The sequence below is a fragment of the Taudactylus pleione genome, unplaced genomic scaffold, assembly GCF_031769625.1.
Source record: "Taudactylus pleione unplaced genomic scaffold, aTauple2 ptg001408l, whole genome shotgun sequence".
In the NCBI taxonomy this organism is placed as follows: Eukaryota; Metazoa; Chordata; class Amphibia; order Anura; family Myobatrachidae; genus Taudactylus; species Taudactylus pleione.
The window spans coordinates 1,981,400-2,001,133 of NW_028285808.1; the positions used below are offsets into that span (position 1 = coordinate 1,981,400).

At 46.9% G+C, this 19,734-nt stretch overlaps 1 protein-coding gene across 1 annotated transcript in view; it reads right to left on the minus strand.

Annotated features, from left to right (window-relative positions):
* STK32B (serine/threonine kinase 32B) overlaps positions 1-19,734 on the minus strand; it is a 281,505-nt gene that overhangs the window by 107,977 nt on the left and 153,794 nt on the right. The window contains exon 6 of the mRNA XM_088463551.1: positions 7,311-7,400. Coding sequence (XP_088319677.1) covers positions 7,311-7,400 — 90 coding nt within the window. The remainder of the gene's footprint in view (positions 1-7,310; positions 7,401-19,734) is intronic.

The following is a 19,734-nucleotide window of genomic DNA, read 5'->3' on the forward strand; positions in this document are numbered from 1 at the left end:
CACTCCAGTCCAAACCAAAAAAAAAATTATTTTCTGTGTTTAGCCGCACGTATATATCAAATCGATATAACATAAATGGAGGACCAAACTTTCTCCGATAAAAATAAAATAGAGAAAGATCAAGAACCACTTCCTCCTAGTGCTGAAGCTGCTGCCACTAGTCATGACATAGACGATAACATGCCATCAACGTCGTCTGCCAAGGCCGATGCCCAATGTCATAGTAGAGGGCACATACAATCCCAAATGGCAAAGTTCAGGAAAATGACCTTGAAAAAGACATTTAAATCAGCTGAAGAGAAACGTAAACTTGCCAATATGCCATTTACGACACGGAGTGGCAAGGAACGGCTAAGGTCAATCCCTAGTATGTTCATGACTAGTGGTTCAGCTTCACATGACGATGGAAGCCCTCCTCCCACTAAAAAAATCAAAAGAGTTAAGCTGGCAAAAGCACAGCGAAGAACTGTGCTTTCTAAGAAGATATCACAAATCCCCAAGGAGAGTCCAAGTGTGGTGGTGGTTGCGATGCCTGACCTTCCCAGCACTGGACGGGAGGAGGTGGCTCTTTCCACCATTTGCACGCCCCCTGCAAGTGCTGAAAGGAGCACCCACAGTCCACTTGCTGATATGCAAATTGAAGATGTCACTGTTGAAGTACAACAGGATGAGGATACTGGTGTAGCTGGCGCTGAGGAGGAAGTTGGCGAGGAGGATTCTGATGGTGATGTGGTTTGTTTAAATCAGGGTCCGGGGGAGACAGTTGTTGTCCGTGGGATGAAAAAGCCCATCACGGTCATGCCTGGGCAGAAGACCAAACATTCCACCTCTTTGGTCTGGCAATATTTCTATCCAAATCCGGACAACAACTGTCTTGCCATATGTACCATATGTAAAGGTGAAATAAGTAGGGGTAGGGACGTCAACCACCTAGGAACATCCTCTCTTATACGGCACCTGCAGCGCGTTCATAAAAAGTTACTGTCAAGTTCAGAAACTTTGGCTAAGACCGTAAGCAGTCCAGGGACACCTAAATCCCATTGTCCTGTTGTATCCAAGCGCCTGCAAACCACACCGTCAACTCCCTCCTCGTCAATTTCCTCCTTAGTCAGGATCGGAAGTAGTCCTGCAGGCCATGTCACTGGCATGACTGACTCTCCTATCCGGGATTCCTCCGGAGGATCCTGCATTGCTACGCCTACTGCTGCCGCTGCTGCTGTTGCTGCTGCTGGGAGTCGTTCATCATCCCAGAGAGGAAGTAGGAACACCACTACTTTTACTAAACAATTGACCCTCCAACAGTCCTTAGCGAGGAGGATGAAGTACGACAGCAGTCATCCTGAAGCAAAACGTATAACTGAGGCCTTGACTGCTATGTTGGTGTTAGACGTGCGTCCGGTATCCGCCATTAGTGCAGTGGGATTTAGACAATTGATGGAGGTAGTGTGTCCCCGGTTCCAAATCCCGTCTAGATTCCACTTCACTAGGCAGGCGATACCGAGACTGTACAGAAACGTCAGAAAAAGTGTCCTCAGTGTCCTGAAAAATGCCGTTGTACACAATGTCCACTTAACCACGGACATGTGGACAAGTGGAACAGGGCAGACTAAGGACTATATGACTGTGACAGCCCACTGGGTAGATGTATCACCTTACGCAGCAACAGCAGCAGCGTCACCAGTAGCAGCATCTCAGAAACGCCAGCTCGTTACAAGGCAGCCTACGCTGTGTATCACCGGTTTCAGTAAGAGGCACACCGCCGACAACCTCTTAGAGAAACTGAGGGAAATCATCGCCCAGTGGCTTACCCCACTTAGACTCTCCTGGGGATTTGTGATATCTGACAACGCCACCAATATTGTGCGGGCATTACATCTGGGCAAATTCCAGCACGTCCCATGTTTTGCTCACACAATAAACTTGGTGGTGCAGAATTTTCTGAAAAGCGACAGGGGCGTGCAGGAGACGCTTTGGGTGGCCCGAAAAATTTCTGGCCACTTTCGCCATTCAGCGACTGCGTGCCGAAGACTGGAGCACCAGCAAACACTCTTGAACCTGCCCCGCCATCACCTGAAGCAAGAGGTTGTGACGCGGTGGAACTCAACCCTCTATATGCTTCAGAGGATGGAGGAGCAGCAAAAGGCCATACAAGCCTATACATCCACCTATGACATAGGCAAAGGAGGGGGTATGCACCTGACTCAAGCGCAGTGGAGAATGATTTCCGTGTTGTGCAAGGTTCTTCAGCCCTTCGAACTTGCCACACGTGAAGTCAGTTCAGACACTGCCAGCTTGAGTCAGGTCATTCCCCTCATCAGGCTTTTGCAGAAGCAGCTGGAGAAAGTGAAGGAGGAGCTAAGACGGAGCGATTCCGCTCGGCATGTGGGACTTGTGGATGAAGCCCTTCATTCGCTTTGCCAGGATTCCAGGGTGGTCAATCTGTTGAAATCAGACCACTACATTTTGGCCACCGTGCTCGATCCTAGGTTTAAAGCCTATGTGGTGTCTCTCTTTCCGGCCGACACAAGCCTGCAGAGGTGCAAAGACCTGCTGGTGAACACACTGTCAGCTGAAGCGGAACGTGACACGTCAACGGCTCCTTCTTCATTTTCTCCCGCAACTGGGGCTGCCAGGAAAAAACTTAGGTATCCTAAGCAACCCGCTGGCGGTGATGCAGGGCAGGCAGGACCAAGTTTGGACATCTGGTCCGGACTGAAGGACCTGGCAACAATTTCTGACATGTCTACTGTCACTGCATATGATACTGTCACCATTGACAGAATGGTGGAGGATTACATCGGTGACAGCATCCAAGTAGGCATGTCAGACAGTCCATACCTGTACTGGCAGGAAAAAGAGGCAATTTGGAGGCCCCTGTACAAACTGGCTCTATTTTACCTGAGTTGCCCCCCCTCCAGTGTGTACTCCGAAAGAGTGTTTAGTGCAGCCGGGAACCTTGTCAGCGAAAGGCGTAGGAGGTTGCTTCCACAGAATGTGGAGAAGATGATGTTCATCAAAATGAATTATCAGCTCTTCCAGGGAGACCAGCCTCCAGAACGTACAGAGGGACCTGTGGTGGTGGATTCAAGTGGGGACGAGTTAATACTTTGTGAGGATGAGGATGTACACACTGAAGAGGGTGAGGAATCGGTGGATGAGGAGGATGAGGATGACATCTTGCCTCCGTAGAGCCAGTTTGTGCAGGGACACATTAATTGCCAGCTTGTTTTGTGGGGGCCCAAACGAACCAATCATTTCAGCCACAGTTGTGTGGCAGACCCTGGCGCTGAAATGATTGATTTGTTAAAGTGTGCATGTCCTGTTTATACAACATAAGGGTGGGTGGGAGGGCCCAAGGACAATTCCATCTTGCACCTCTTTTTTTCTTTGCATTATGTACAGTTTGGGGCCTAGTTTTTCTAACTGCCATCCTGTCTGCCACTGCAGTGTCACTCCTAGATGGGTCACGTGTTTGTGCCGCCCACTCGTGTCGCTTAGCATAGTCATCCAGCTACCTCGGTGCAACCTTTTGGACATAAAAACACTATTGTGAGGTGTGAGGTGTTTAGAATAGACTGGAAATGAGTGGAAATTAAGGTTATTGAGGTTAATAATAGCATAGGAGCAGAAAAACCTACAAATTCTGTGATTTTAGCTGTTTTTATGCTTTTTTTCAAAAAAATACAGATCCAAAACACAAAACCCAGAACCCAAAACACGGAAGGGTGGTTTTGGCAAAACCAATCCAGATCCAAAACACGAAGAAAGATCCAGATCCAAAACCAAAACACAAAACACGAAAAGTGGCCGGTGCACACCCCTAGTTTGAACGCCGTAGCATGGGCGTGCATAAATTAGCCATTGCGATGCCATACACAGCTTGTGTACTGACTGCGTGCGATGAAGTAAGCAATTCCTGAGTAAGGTCAGAGCTTGTGCAACTGTGCGTGAGGCTGCGATGGTACTCGATGTTACCGATGGTTTTGCAGTCTTGCTAAGTAAATGTGTGTAAGGTAAGGTGGGCGTAGTTATGTTAGGCTGCGACGGCATAGCGATCGCAGTGGATTAGCATATCTTCACAGTGACACCGCATGTGTAATCGCTATTGCATTCGCAGTTGTGATCTGTACTGAATCAGGCCCCAAATCCTTACATTTGTACATTAAAATAGAGATTTTCCCCAACTTTTAACCTGAAAACTAAGTTGCGCTAAATGCTATGTAGAATTAACGCAGGTTAACTTACGCGGCTAATTGAATAGCTTGAAATTCGCATCGCTGATAAAAAGTCACATTACACGCATAAATGGTTTATCGTGGCTAATTTACTTCACCTCTTTGTCTGAGATATATTTCACATTAGTCTTCCTTTATAACGTGGTATTTGCTTGTTCAGTGTAAATCTATCATGTACATAAACCTTACGTACCATATTATATCTCTACATAGTATTCTACTACATTCCAGTTCTACTCAGTACCCCATTACATCGAATATCTGGTTAGTATCTTATTACATCATATACAGTAAGTTACTTATTCTTCTTCCTATACCATGTTCTGTATGATCTGCCTGCGTGCTATACCGTCAATGAAGTGCACCCTCCATGGGCAGGATGTACGTCACATAGATCTACTCATACTGGGTATATCATACTGCCACACACGTATCTCCTCAGTACTTCTACTACATAATATCACTACTCCATACACTACCACATCCTAAGTATCATTCTGTATCCAATGTCTGCCTTTCTGATTATATAAAAAAATACATCTGTTTTTAGGGCTGCTAAAAGACGAGTAATGGGTTGGCAATGCATGGCCAAGCATGGGGGCCTTGCTACACCTCTTCGTGTGACCAGATAATTTGTGCCTGTACCCTTACCCCCTCAGTATCCCTGGCAATTACATGATATCTCTACAATAGTATTTCCATCTTCACTGTATATACCATGACACCATGTCGGCAAACAGCACAAGTTGCTGCCTGTTCCACAGTGTCAGTCTTGATCAGGAGTAACCCCCCACCAACAACAATATCTGCTGCCTTGTCTAGACACTAAAATGTTCTTAATTGTCTATAGATCCTAAATATAAATGATGTGACTGTCACCGGTTTTCTGTAAATAGAAGTATAACATTGTGATTGCTCCAGACAAAAGGCCAATACAATTTAGTAGTAAGTGAATTAATGAACCCCAGACTAATGACACTGTTTATTCAAATGGAATTAACAAGACGTCCCAGGTGAGCAGTATGTGAAAACCAATAGGTGTGTTACATAAGTACATCACATTTTTTTTATTTTTTAACTGTTTGACATCACGAATGATGTCAGTAGGGCCGCCCACAAACGGCAGGCATTCCTTCGGGAATGCCTCCGTTTGTCCAGCCACCCCCCCTCCCCGCATACAAAACGAGGCGAGCTGTCGATCAACATCGACAGCTGCCCCGTTTTATTGAGCCCCGGAGCGAGTGATTTCTCACTTGCTCCGGGGCTCGTGCACGCGCATTGCACACATCGCGCGTGCACACTGGCCGACCATGGACCAGCTTGCGAGCGCTATACGCTCGTGAGCGGGTCTGAATCAAGTCCTAAGCTTTGGAAGAAGATAAAGTGGAGAGAGAAAAAGTACCAACCAATCAGTACCTAACTGTCATTTTTTTCAAACACAGCCTGTAAAGTGACAGTTAGGAGCTGATTGGTTGACACTTTATTACTGTGAACTTTCTCTCTCTCTAAAGGTGCCTACACACTAGACGACTAGCAAACTGCGCGATGTCGTCAACGATTTCCCTTGATCTCCCCGGCAACTGCCCGGCATTCCCGGACATGCGATATCGTGCTTTAAACTGTGCAATCTGACCAACTACCTATAGTGCGTCCTTAACGATTTCCAGTGCTTCGGTAATGAGATTGCCAGATCTTACTGCATGTAGGTAAGATCCCAAGATACAACAAACGACCCGCAGGACTGCACATCGGGATCATTATCATTCGTGGACACTACACGATTTGTTGCTCCGATCAGAGCCCTAACTAGACTTTTTGGTGTCCTGTGCCAGAGAGAGCATTGGCGTCCCCCCCCATTTTTTAAATAGAGACATTGGATAGTGCACCTGAAAAAGGGCCACGGCCTCATGGGGAAGGACCAGGGAAGAGATAGGGGAGGCCAGGAGATGCTGGGGAGAAGAGGAAGCTACAAGTGGGAATGATAATAAACAGGAAAATTGACAGGCCCAAATAGCGCCCCCTGCCCTGCGGTGCCCTGCGCCAAGATACTAGTCGCACCACAATAGTTACGGCCCTGGTTCCGATGCGTCAGAATCGGCCAAATCATGCAAAAATCGTCTAGTGTTTAGGCACCTTAAGACTTAGGCCCTGATTCAGAGCCGGACGCTCTGACCAGAGCGCACGCTCTGAATCAGGGCCCACCTCCATAAATATGGAGCGTCCTCCTGGACGCTCGTATAGCTGTGGGTCACCACCCACAGCATATACGAGCGTGCAGGATGATGGTCGCGATGGTCTTGACCATCGCGACCATCGCCACTGCGAGCAGAACCCTGCGGTTGAGTTTCTCAACCGCAAGGCCAGGAGTGATTTTGGCTCTATCAGTGATGTCAGTGGGGCCGGCTTCTGACGGTAGGCGTTCCCTTGGGAACGCCTCCGTCTGGCAGGCACGCCCCCGGCACGCCCACCAAAGGGGGCGTGCTGTCAATCAACATCGACAGCACGCCCCCTTTGATCAGACATTACGAGCGAAGGAAAGTCCTTTGCTCGTCGCGTCTCGCGCATGCGCACGACGGAGCTCCCTCCGTCGTGCGCATGCGCAGTGCAGACCATCGACCCACTTGTGAGCGGACAGCCGCTCGCGAGTGGGTCTGAATCAGGGCCTTAGGCCCTGATTCAGAGGCTCTGAATCAGGGCGGGCCGTTTTTTTTTTACCGGCCTCCAGGCCGCTCGCTAAGCTGTGGGTGACCACCCACAACTTTAGAGAGCGACTTGGAGGCACACTGCCCGGCCAGCGACCCGCTTTCAAGCGCAATGCGCTCGTGAGCGGGTCTGAATCAGGCCCATAGTACATCTCCCAAAGTATGTTTTACTTTATTTGATAAACATCCAATACATCGTCATTTCTATGCATCTTGAATATTTGCCTTCACATCTACAACTGCTTATGGAACACCCACTGATACAAACCATGTCTTTATACAGGTATATACTGTATACATTATATGTCCACAAATCAAATACATTTTATTAGGAAAACAGCAAATAGAGTATATATGCAAATCACTTACATACCAATATAAGGCTTTGTCCCTGCCATGGATGAAGCTTTCTCTGTTCCTTTGAGAATTGTGGCTATGTTAAAATCTGTAATGTGCACATGCCCTGAAATATATAATTACAAATTAGTTTGATGATGAAATCACAGAAACGTTCCCAGCTACACAATAGTTATTCTTGTACTTCTAATACTGTAATACTAAAAGTACTGGCCTACCGTGCAGGTTTTACAACCCTTTACTGAAGGACAATATTTCTACTGACACTATCAGTATATCAGTATTTATTTATTACCAGTTATTTATATAGCGCACACATATGCCGCAGCGCTTTACAGAGAATATTTGTCCATTCACATCAGTCCCTGTCCCAGTGGAGCTTACAATCTATGGACCTCATTCAGAGTCGGTCGTAAGCGGCCGCTCGGTCGTACGCATCCGATGTTTCAAAACCACGCATGCGCATGGTTAGTTGTGCGCATGTGCGTATGAGGCCTTGCGATCCAAAATGCTGTAGAGCATACGGCTTACGAGCAGGAAGTGGCTTCCGAGAGTTGATTGATATGAAAGGCCGTTTGTGGGTGTTGATGGTGGTGGTCTGAAAACGCTGGTGTGCCTCAGCGTTTTGAGGGCATTTTAGGGGTGTACATAAATTACCTGCTACGACCGACATAGAAGGCCGGAAGTAGTAAAACGTCACTCTGCGAGAAGGTTCGAGGCCTGGCTGATCGTACAGCTTGAGGTTCGGTACGTGCTCTCTCAAGCCCCAGAGCACAATCGATACTATCAAATGTGACTGATGTTAGGATTGATGTTTCTTTTCTGAGCCATGCAATGTAATCAGCTAATAATCATTTGTTGTAGCTAATAACACTGCTAATTGGCTTGTAATTGATTCAGTTGCATTTGCATTAGCGAATAATAAGAATAAATAAATGTATAAATAAAAGCTGGTAACAAGCTGATCGAAAGAGCATGGAAACATGACATGTGGGCATCAACACAACACAAGCGGCCGCAACCATCAGAAGAAAATTAACATACAGCGATTGACTCGATCGCTAGTTGCTATCACTCGCTAGCTAGAGGAGGTGCATTGTTCACGTATGGGCGTCACTTTGGTTGCGACCGACCGGCTGTGCGATTGCTTCCTTTTTCAGTTTCTCGGTCGTGAAGCGTACGACCGAGCGGCCGCTTACGACCAACTCTGAATGAGGTCCTATGTCCCTACCACATGTACACGCACATACTGTTCTTACACACTAGGCTTAATTTTTGTTGGGAGCCAATTAACCTACCAGTATATTTTTGGAGTCTGGGAAAACAATCGAAGAACCCGGAGGAAATCCATGCAAGCACAGGGAGAATATACAAACTCCACACAGTTAGGGCTGTAGTGCTGCCCAGTATATCGGTAGGCTTTTCCAAAATGTATCAATAATTATAATAGTAGCATCCAGAGGAAAAAGGGGTCAAGAGACTAAGGACTGGATTTAATTAGCCTCGTTATCTTGCTGCACAAGGAAAAGAGTTGTAGCCTCTGACTTTTATAGCCGTTGCTATTCAATTACAAGTCCTTTCCCTCGTGCGGTAAATCTATGGTTAAAATGCGTTAATCCATAGATCCTGGGATAAGTACACGGAGCTATGGGTTAATATGTTTGCGGCAGCCGCGATAAGGGCAGAAAGACCAACTTAACGCAGATTTATATTCGAGCCTTAGGTGGAGGGCTGCTATTGAATAGCCCCGGGCACAGAATCACAGCTAATCCTCACTACTAGGATAATTGAATACGGACCGACAGGCTACAGCATAATTCTATTCACACCCAAAGCAATAGGATTAGTGAATGTAATGTGTCTTCTGTTATCGTCTGTCATTTTTTGTTCAATCTCTCTTTTTTCCTACTTACAGATCTAACTCTATTTTTTGTTTCACTGTCAGTACTTTTATTAATATGCTGTATGTTAACATAGCTTTTCTGAGGATAGCACCCCTCATGTTCCTTTCTTCCCCTTCCCTTCTGTTCTTTCCCCCATATTGCCCTTTGAACCTTCCCTCACCCTCTGTTTCTCTGTCTTCTCCTCCTCCGACGACCATTCAGTGTTGGCCATCCCACAATCCACCCTTTAAGATACTGTACGGGGCTGGTACCTGGTACCCCAGAAAGCAGTGACCATGTAGAAGGCAGCTAAAGACGTATTTTTTCCTCAACAGTGATCTATAGTGCAGCCTATGATAAGTATGTGGTGGGGTATTAATGTAATGTGGAAATGGGGGCATTACTGTGATGTAGTGGTAGCTATTATAATTATTATTGTAACATGTGGTCTGGTATTGTCTATTGGGGATGTAGTCAGCTTCCCAGCGTGTGGGGTGCCGACGGTCTAAATATTGGTGCCGGAATGCACCAGGATCCCGACCGCCGGCATCCCGAAGGTAAGTATCGGGGGTTAGGGGATGGTTAGGCACTAGGTGGAGTGTTAGGGTTAGACACTAAGGGGGGAGGGTTAGGTTTAGGGTGTGGGGATTGGAAGGTTAGGTTTAGGCACTGAGGAGGGAGGGTTAGGGTAGGGGTTAGGGTTAGTTCTATTATACTACCGCTGTCGGGATCTTCACTGTTGAGATGCCGCTGTTGGTAGTCTGACCAGCGGCATCCGGACTGTCAGCATCTCATACCCAAAGCGTCTATTGATATAACTTGGGGATTTTTATTGAATGTGGAAACTATTAATATAATCAAGCGCTGATGTGGCCTATAATTATATTATAGGGGCTACATATGTAATCTATTCTCTGTATTATATGTGGGGGCTAATAATGTAATGATGAACATAGTTTGGAGGAGGAAACCTACAGTATATATATTGGATGTGGGTGTTATTGATGTAATGCTGGGGCAGTGGAAGTGGGTGTTATTGATGTAGTGCTGGGGCAGTGGATGTGGGTGTTATTGATGTAGTGCTGGGGCAGTGGATGTGGGTGTTATTGATGTAGTGCTGGGGCAGTGGATGTGGGTTTTATTGATGTAGTGCTGGGGCAGTGGATGTGGGTGTTATTGATGTAGTGCTGGGGCAGTGGATGTGGGTGTTATTGATGTAGTGCTGGGGCAGTGGATGTGGGTGTTATTGATCTAGTGCTGGGGCAGTGGATGTGGGTGTTATTGATGTAGTGCTGGGGCAGTGGAGGTGGGGATATTGATGTAGTGCTGGGGCAGTGGATGTGGGTGTTATTGATATAGTGCTGGGGCAGTGGATGTGGGTGTTATTGATGTAGTGCTCGGGCAGTGGAGGTGGGTGTTATTGATGTAGTGCTGGGGCAGTGGATGTGGGTGTTATTGATGTATTGCTGGGGCAGTGGATGTGGGTGTTATTGATGTAGTGCTGGGGCAGTGGATGTGGGTGTTATTGAAGTAGTGCTGGGGCAGTGGAGGTGGGTGTTATTGATGTAGTGCTGGGGCAGTGGAGGTGGGTGTTATTGATGTAGTGCTGGGGCAGTGGAGGTGGGGTTATTGATGTACTGCTGGGGCAGTGGATGTGGGTGTTATTGATGTAGTGCTGGGGCAGTGGAGGTGAGGTTATTGATATAGTGCTGGGGCAGTGGAGGTGGGTGTTATTGATGTAGTGCTGGGGCAGTGGATATGGGTGTTATTGATGTAGTGCTGGGGCAGTGGAGGTGGGGTTTTTGATGTAGTGCTGGGGCAGTGGATGTGGGTGTTATTGATGTAGTGCTGGGGCAGTGGATGTGGGTGTTATTGATGTAGTGCTGGGGCAGTGGAGGTGGGTGTTATTGATGTAGTGCTGGGGCAGTGGATGTGGGTGTTATTGATGTAGTGCTGGGGCAGTGGATGTGGGTGTTATTGATGTAGTGCTGGGGCAGCGGATGTGGGTGTTATTGATGTAGTGCTGGGACAGTGGAAGTGGGTGTTATTGATGTAGTGCTGGGGCAGTGGAGGTGGGGTTATTGATGTAGTGCTGGGGCAGTGGATGTGGGTATTATTGATGTAGTGCTGGGGCAGGGGAGGTGGGTGTTATTGATGTATTGCTGGGTCAGTGGATGTGGGTGTTATTGATGTAGTGCTGGGGCAGTGGATGTGGGTGTTATTGATGTAGGGCTGGGGCAGTGGATGTGGGTGTTATTGATGTAGTGCTGGGGCAGTGGATGTGGGTTTTATTGATGTAGTGCTGGGGCAGTGGATGTGGGTGCTATTGATGCAGTGCTGGGAAAGTGTAGGTGGGGTTATTGATGTAGTGCTGGGGCAGTGGAGGTTGGGTTATTGATGTACTGCTGGGGCAGTGGATGTGGGTGTTATTGATGTATAGCTGGGGCAGTGGAGGTGGGTATTATTGATGTAGTGCTGGGGCAGTGGATGTGGTTGTTATTGATGTAGTGCTGGGGCAGTGGATGTGGGTGTTATTGATGTAGTGCTGGGGAGGTGGGTATTATTGATGTAGTGCTGGGGCAGTGGAGGTGGGTGTTATTGATGTAGTGCTGGGGCAGTGGATGTGGGTGTTATTGATGTAGTGCTGGGGCAGTGAATGTGGGTGTTATTGATGTAGTACTGGGGCAGTGGATGTGGGTGTTATTGATGTAGTGCTGGGGCAGTGGAGGTGAGGTTATTGATGTACTGCTGGGGCAGTGGAGGTGGGGTTATTGATGTAGTGCTGGGGCAGTGGAGGTGGGTGTTATTGATGTAGTGCTGGGGCAGTGGATGTGGGTGCTATTGATGTAGTGCTGGGACAGTGTAGGTGGGGTTATTGATGTAGTGCTGGGGCAGTGGAGGTTGGTATTATTATTGTAGTGCTGGGGCAGTGGATGTGGGTGTTATTGATGTAGTGCTGGGCCAGTGGATGTGGGTGTCATTGATGTAGTGCTGGGGCAGTGGATTTGGGTGTTATTGATGTAGTGCTGGGACAGTGTAGGTGGGGTTATTGATGTAGTGCTGGGGCAGTGGAGGTTGGTATTATTATTGTAGTGCTGGGGCAGTGGATGTGGGTGTTATTGATGTAGTGCTGGGGCAGTGGATGTGGGTGTCATTGATGTAGTGCTGGGGCAGTGGATGTGGGTGTTATTGATGTAGTGCTGGGGCAGTGGATGTGGGTGCTATTGATGTAGTGCTGGGACAGTGTAGGTGGGGTTATTGATGTAGTGCTGGGGCAGTGGAGGTTGGTATTATTATTGTAGTGCTGGGGCAGTGGATGTGGTTGTTATTGATGTAGTGCTGGGCCAGTGGATGTGGGTGTCATTGATGTAGTGCTGGGGCAGTGGATGTGGGTGTTATTGATGTAGTGCTGGGACAGTGTAGGTGGGGTTATTGATGTAGTGCTGGGGCAGTGGAGGTTGGTATTATTATTGTAGTGCTGGGGCAATGGATGTGGGTGTTACTGATGTAGTGCTGGGGCAGTGGATGTGGGTGTCATTGATGTAGTGCTGGGGCAGTGGATGTGGGTGTTATTGATGTAGTGCTGGGGCAGTGGATGTGGGTGTTATTGATGTAGTTCTGGGGCAGTGGATGTGGGTGTTATTGATGTAGTGCTGGGGCAGTGGAGGTGGGTGTTATTGATGTAGTGCTGGGGCAGTGGATGTGGGTGTTATTGATGTAGTGCTGGGGCTGTGGATGTGGGTGTTATTGATGTAGTGCTGGGGCAGTGGATGTGGGTGTTATTGATGTAGTACTGGGGCAGTGGATGTGGGTGTTATTGATGTAGTGCTGGGGCAGTGGATGTGGGTGTTATTGATGTAGTGCTGTGGCAGTGGATGTGGGTTTTATTGATGTAGTGCTGGGGCAGTGGATGTGGGTGTTATTGATGTAGTGCTGGGGCAGTGGATGTGGGTGTCATTGATGTAGTGCTGGGGCAGTGGATGTGGGTGTTATTGATGTAGTGCTGGGGCAGTGGAGGTGGGTATTATTGATGTAGTGCTGGGGCAGTGGATGTGGGTGCTATTGATGTAGTGCTGGGAAAGTGTAGGTGGGGTTATTGATGTAGTGCTGGGGCAGTGGAGGTTGGGTTATTGATGTACTGCTGGGGCAGTGGATGTGGGTGTTATTGATGTATAGCTGGGGCAGTGGAGGTGGGTATTATTGATGTAGTGCTGGGGCAGTGGATGTGGTTGTTATTGATGTAGTGCTGGGGCAGTGGATGTGGGTGTTATTGATGTAGTGCTGGGGAGGTGGGTATTATTGATGTAGTGCAGGGGCAGTGGAGGTGGGTGTTATTGATGTAGTGCTGGGGCAGTGGATGTGGGTGTTATTGATGTAGTGCTGGGGCAGTGAATGTGGGTGTTATTGATGTAGTACTGGGGCAGTGGATGTGGGTGTTATTGATGTAGTGCTGGGGCAGTGGAGGTGGGGTTATTGATGTACTGTTGGGGCAGTGGAGGTGGGGTTATTGATGTAGTGCTGGGGCAGTGGAGGTGGGTGTTATTGATGTAGTGCTGGGGCAGTGGATGTGGGTGCTATTGATGTAGTGCTGGGACAGTGTAGGTGGGGTTATTGATGTAGTGCTGGGGCAGTGGAGGTTGGTATTATTATTGTAGTTCTGGGGCAGTGGATGTGGTTGTTATTGATGTAGTGCTGGGCCAGTGGATGTGGGTGTCATTGATGTAGTGCTGGGGCAGTGGATGTGGGTGTTATTGATGTAGTGCTGGGACAGTGTAGGTGGGGTTATTGATGTAGTGCTGGGGCAATGGAGGTTGGTATTATTATTGTAGTGCTGGGGCAGTGGATGTGGGTGTTATTGATGTAGTGCTGGGGCAGTGGATGTGGGTGTCATTGATGTAGTGCTGGGGCAGTGGATGTGGGTGTCATTGATGTAGTGCTGGGGCAGTGGATGTGGGTGTTATTGATGTAGTTCTGGGGCAGTGGATGTGGGTGTTATTGATGTAGTGCTGGGGCAGTGGAGGTGGGTGTTATTGATGTAGTGCTGGGGCAGTGGATGTGGGTGTTATTGATGTATTGCTGGGGCTGTGGATGTGGGTGTTATTGATGTAGTGCTGGGGCAGTGGATGTGGGTGTTATTGATGTAGTGCTGGGGCAGTGGATGTGGGTGTTATTGATGTAGTGCTGGGGCAGTGGAGGTGGGTGTTATTGATGTAGTGCTGGGGCAGTGGAGGTGGGTGTTATTGATGTAGTGCTGGGGAGGTGGGTGTTATTGATGTAGTGCTGGGGCAGTGGAGGTGGGTGTTATTGATGTAGTGCTGGGGCAGTGGATGTGGGTGTTATTGATGTAGTGCAGGGGCAGTGGAGGTGGGGTTATTTTACTGCCCATAATGTGTGCGCTCTCTGTAGAGTGTATTTGACAACATCACTGGGAGACATCGGCAATTCAACATATGGAACAACAAAGATGGGAATTGCTGTGAAGACCACCAGCCTCCGGGTTGGGTAAGCGTTCCTGGCGCTGGTAATACCAGCGGTCAGAATCCCGGCAGCTGAATGCCAACAGAGGTTATCCTGACGCATACAGGTAAGTATTATAACCCTTCCCCTACCCGTCCCCCTAACACAATCCATTTGCAGCCTAAACCTAAACTTCCCCTTCAGCAGCCTAACCTTAATCGCCCACCCCCTTCCCTCCCGCAGCCTAAACCTAACCCTCTCCCTAACTCTAAACATAACTTTAATACCACTGGGATCACAGATGTCTGGTTTCTGGAGCCACGATTCTGACCACCGGCATTGTGTGTGCCAGGATGCCGACTACATCCCCAGGCTCCTGCACCAAACACTGCCGCAGGTGAGAACCTGGGGCACATGTGACAAAGGGAGAATGATGGCGCATATGGCACATAGGGAAATTGTCAGGGCCGGATTAAGATTTGCTGGTGCCTTATGGCAACAAACTGTGGGGCCCATACCAATAATATTGTCAATATGATAGGCTGGCGATTATTATTTAAATGCATAATGTAAATAATCCCAGGACCACAAATGTGTTAACTCCTGTAGTGCCCCCAGTTCACATTATGCCACAGAGAAACTCCAGAAATGTCATAGTGCCCCCATGCTGGTGATGTAGCTATGTGTGGGGGTACTGAGGATCGGCTGGTGAGTATACACTCCATAGACCCTTGTAGTGCTCTCCTGAGCATTCTGGCCAGGCTGTACAGGTGCGGTGAAGCCTCCTATGAGCTTTTAGTTCCTGATAGCACAAATGGGGTTTAACTGCATATGCAGCTACCCCATGCACGCACAGCAATATCACTGCTACCTCTTACCTTTGGGATGGAAAGCATAGAGGGAATATGGTTGTTCCCCCACCATCCTCCCCTTGTCACATACAGGGGGGTGGAGCATGCGGGCAAACTAAATTCACGTAACACTTATAGGTGTAAATCCAAATTGTATCACATATCTTTATATTGGAAAAGCACCTGCAACACTTACATATAAATCTGTGAATGTTACAAGTACAGTAGCTATTATGTACCAAAAGCACATTATAATAATTTCCCTTTCAGTAGATAGAATGTAAGCTCTTAGGAGCAGGGTCCTCTACCCTCTTGTTCTTCTCCCTACATTAGTATCATCTACTTCTTACTCCCCACTAGGGCACCTAACACTTGGTTGCTTATGCTCTGTTGCTTATCTGGGTGTTAGTCACCAAATGTAGCAATGTATATTATCCATGTCCTGGTCCTGTATTGTATTGTTCTGTAAGTCGCTTGTCTACAACTTGTTTCTGTACTTTGTAAGGCGCTGCGGAACATTTGTGGTGCCATATAAATAATAACAATAACAACCGCTAAATAACAATGACACAAATATACTATGATGACATTGTCTCTCGCTTACTGTATTTTCCATGTGTAAAATTAAGGAGACCATATCTGCCTTAGATAAAGCTTTTTAACATTCGGCAGAGCTTCACACCTCATTAGTAGGCACAGTAAATCAGGGACTCTCTACACATGAGCGAACAGTAAGAAATAGGGTCAGTAAGGAGACAGACTTTAGAAGATAGCGAAATAATAAAGTCTGCATGTCCCTGGCACAGCATAGTAGCTTCTAAATGAATGCCTGGGGTCAGAGAGATTGGCCCCTCGTATATTAACCATCCATTAGTTTTGCTTTCAAATACCTAATTTGCAGAAATGTATGCATTGCTGAGCATGAGGATCACTGGGTCTGAATTACAGATTACACGAATGTGCAGTCAGACATGATAAAAACTTTGACACAGAGGATAGCGGCGGAATGAAAATAATCTGGTTATTATTGAGCTCATGAACACAGTTCAGAGTAAAACCAGCGCTCCGAGATTGCATTTCCGAAGCTCCCATTGAGTTTATATTCATAGGAATACAGTATATACTGTAGCTCTATACGGCTTAATGTTTGCTATCACTATTAATGTTAATCTTAATATGAACATTATTATGATATTTACTATTACTATATAGAACTATGGGTCTGATTCAGAGCTGCTCGCTAGATGCGATCGTTCGCATGATGTGTATGCGAATTGCGTAGGCAATGCTATCGCATAGCAATGCATTAGCATGCCCAATATTTCTTAGAGAGCGATCACTTAGTCTATGCAGACACCCACCAGCCTGTTTTAAGACGCCCATTTGTGCACGTCATGTCCAGGAAGTGTATGCAACCATCGGTACATCGGATGCTATCGCAGCGCTTGAGGTTGACCATACACTGCCGCAAGCACTGCGAGAACTTCAGTGTAAAAACAAGCCAGGTGACGTGTACTATGATGCTGTCCTATAATTATGCACACCTCTAAAACGCCGTTGAGATGCTCAGGCACGCCTGTGTTTGCACCTCCACTCCCCTGTTTTTAATGGCCAGCCCCTGTTACCACCTACAGTACAAACGGCGTCCCCTGTCACTCACTCTGCTGGGCTGTCTATGCGCAGCGAGCGAATGCATTGTGAACTTTCGCTAAAGTATGCGCACTGCGATGCATACGCATACACACAATGCATACACACTGCATACCATCGGCAGCAGCGAGCGTTTAGATCTTAGCGAGCGGGTCTGAATGAGCTTCTATGTTCCCAATTACGCTTTTAAAGTCTACACACAGTGGAGAGGGCATATTGGTCATTGTCATGGGTGTAACTATCATAGGTGCAAAGGGGTGCTTCTGCTATGGGGCCATAGCTTAGGGGGGGGCCATCTTCCTTGTCAAAGTTACAGGTGTTATATACATTTTCAGGATGCGGTCAATAACCCCACAATCGGGGGGGTTATTGCCGCTTAGAATACAGTCGCCGGAATCTGGACACCTGTCAGAATCCCAGGGCCGGCATCCCTAAGGTAAGTAGCGGAGTTAGGGGGAGGGTGTAATGTTAGGCACTGGGGGGAGGTTAGGTTTAGGCACTGGGTAGGGAGAATTAGGGTTAGTGGTAGGAAAAGGAGGAGGGTGAGGATACCGACAGACAGGTGTCAGGGTCTGGATTTTGACTGTCGGGATCACGAGTGCTGGCATCCTGTACCCAACCCCATTTTTCACCATTGGATGGTACATAGGGGCCCCTGCAAACTTTTGCTAAGGGGCCTACAAATACCTAGATATGCCCCTGGTCATTATATTAACTTAAGGGGGCAGCCACACACTAATCATTTTGTTACTTAAAGGGGTCATTACTCATTATTATTCATTAAAACTTAAAGGGGTTAATTAATAATCATTGTATCAATTTAAGAAGTCACTCTGCCCTGTTAAGCACTGGCCATGGATACCAGGATGGAGTCAATGCAACTTTACATTGTCCTAACTGTCTAAACTGGATTATTGGCTGAGACAAGATCAGTTTAAAATTGAATCGCAGCGACACCATTTTGCGAATGGCCGCATAAGTGCCATTTTAGATAAACTCACACTTTAGTACATGTGGCGATAATACTATTAGCATCATGCGATTGCATCTGTAACCATCACCATAAGTTACGGCGATTCACCAAAAGCCCATTTCATGACTTTACGTAGTTTGGGTGCTCTGGATAAAGTGTATATTATTATAATTCCCCTAAAGGATATATTTCAGAAATGGCTTTACAGTATGTCAAAATTGGATTGCATTAGCTGAACAGAGCAAATGGCCACGTGACAACTAGCTTGTGTAGATAAGCTTCCTGGATAACGTCTGCTCTCACTCCAGGTGGCCCGGCTAGAATACACACCTTACATTAGCAGGCTTCCTGCAATGAAATAACTTCAAAGCCAAGAGTGTTATCTTAGGTTTGGGTCTTGTAGCTGGGCTAATTTGCATTCACACAAGAGTCTGGGAGAATAAAGGGCTTTTCTTTTGAGCCTGGGAAAGGTGGGGGCTGCTGAGAGAGGGGGCATGTGGAACTATAAGGCTCAGCATTCCACACTGCTAGGTGTTCACTTAGTAAGTGAGATTTAAGTGCACCATTCCTCATACACACATTAATACGCACAATTGCGCTGTTAACTAGTAGCATATTAGCGAATGCATAAGACCTTGTATGAAAACACTGTTTTCATACAATGCTTCAAGTTAACTAGCGTCTTTATATCAAACCCCACATACTCACACATTACATATCCACATAAAAGGTTTAATAAGCTTTAAGGTATAAGATTTAAGTTTGTTCAGTTAGTATAAATGCTGTGAAATAAAGATTATTTGGTAACTAGGGTTTTATACATGCTAAGTAAGCTGTGTTTGGTTTTGTACTGATGCGTACTCTTTCAACAGAATTCCGGTATTATCAGTGTGGAGATCGCATCATGCATTCTCAACTTATGGACCGCAGAGACTTCAAGCAACAAAATGTATATTATATGAACAACTGTTAGGATGTTGCAGGGGGCGGGAGGGCAGAGACCCCCAGTTGTTGGAGGCTGGGTTGAGTCTATTTTAACCAGCCTGTTAAATGTTCTGTAACAGATGCTTCCCCCATGGGAACCAATGGCATAAGCAACAAACTTCTCTATTGTTCGGTCTATTTCTGGGGGGTATATATGTGTGCTCCAACACTGGGTTCTTAGTCTTCCTGCTGAATGCTGACTGAGAGGTTTCTTGCTGATGCCTAACATCTGGACCAGAAAGCGCTGCGTATGTATACTGTACTTGGGTCTGTACAATTCCTTTGCGCCGAATTGTATATGGATCAATAGCGTGTAACTGACTATACATTTACTTGAATAATACTTTGTGCTTTGGAACCACACGTTCCAAGTCTGGAGTCTTTATTTACTGTATGACTGTGTACGCAAAATAGCGTCATACTTAGAGGTTTATAGGTAGGATATTAGAAAGTATAGGCAGGGGTATATAGAGGTTCAAATATAGATTCCTTAGTTGGGGGCTCATCGAGTGAAGTCACTTACCTACTCACACGGCACATACGGTTATCGATATCTCAGCAAAGGGTGGAGTGGCCACATGCAGGGTTTACCTGCAACCGCTTTGTGCTGAAAAATCGCTATCCATTTTCGTGTGAGCAAAG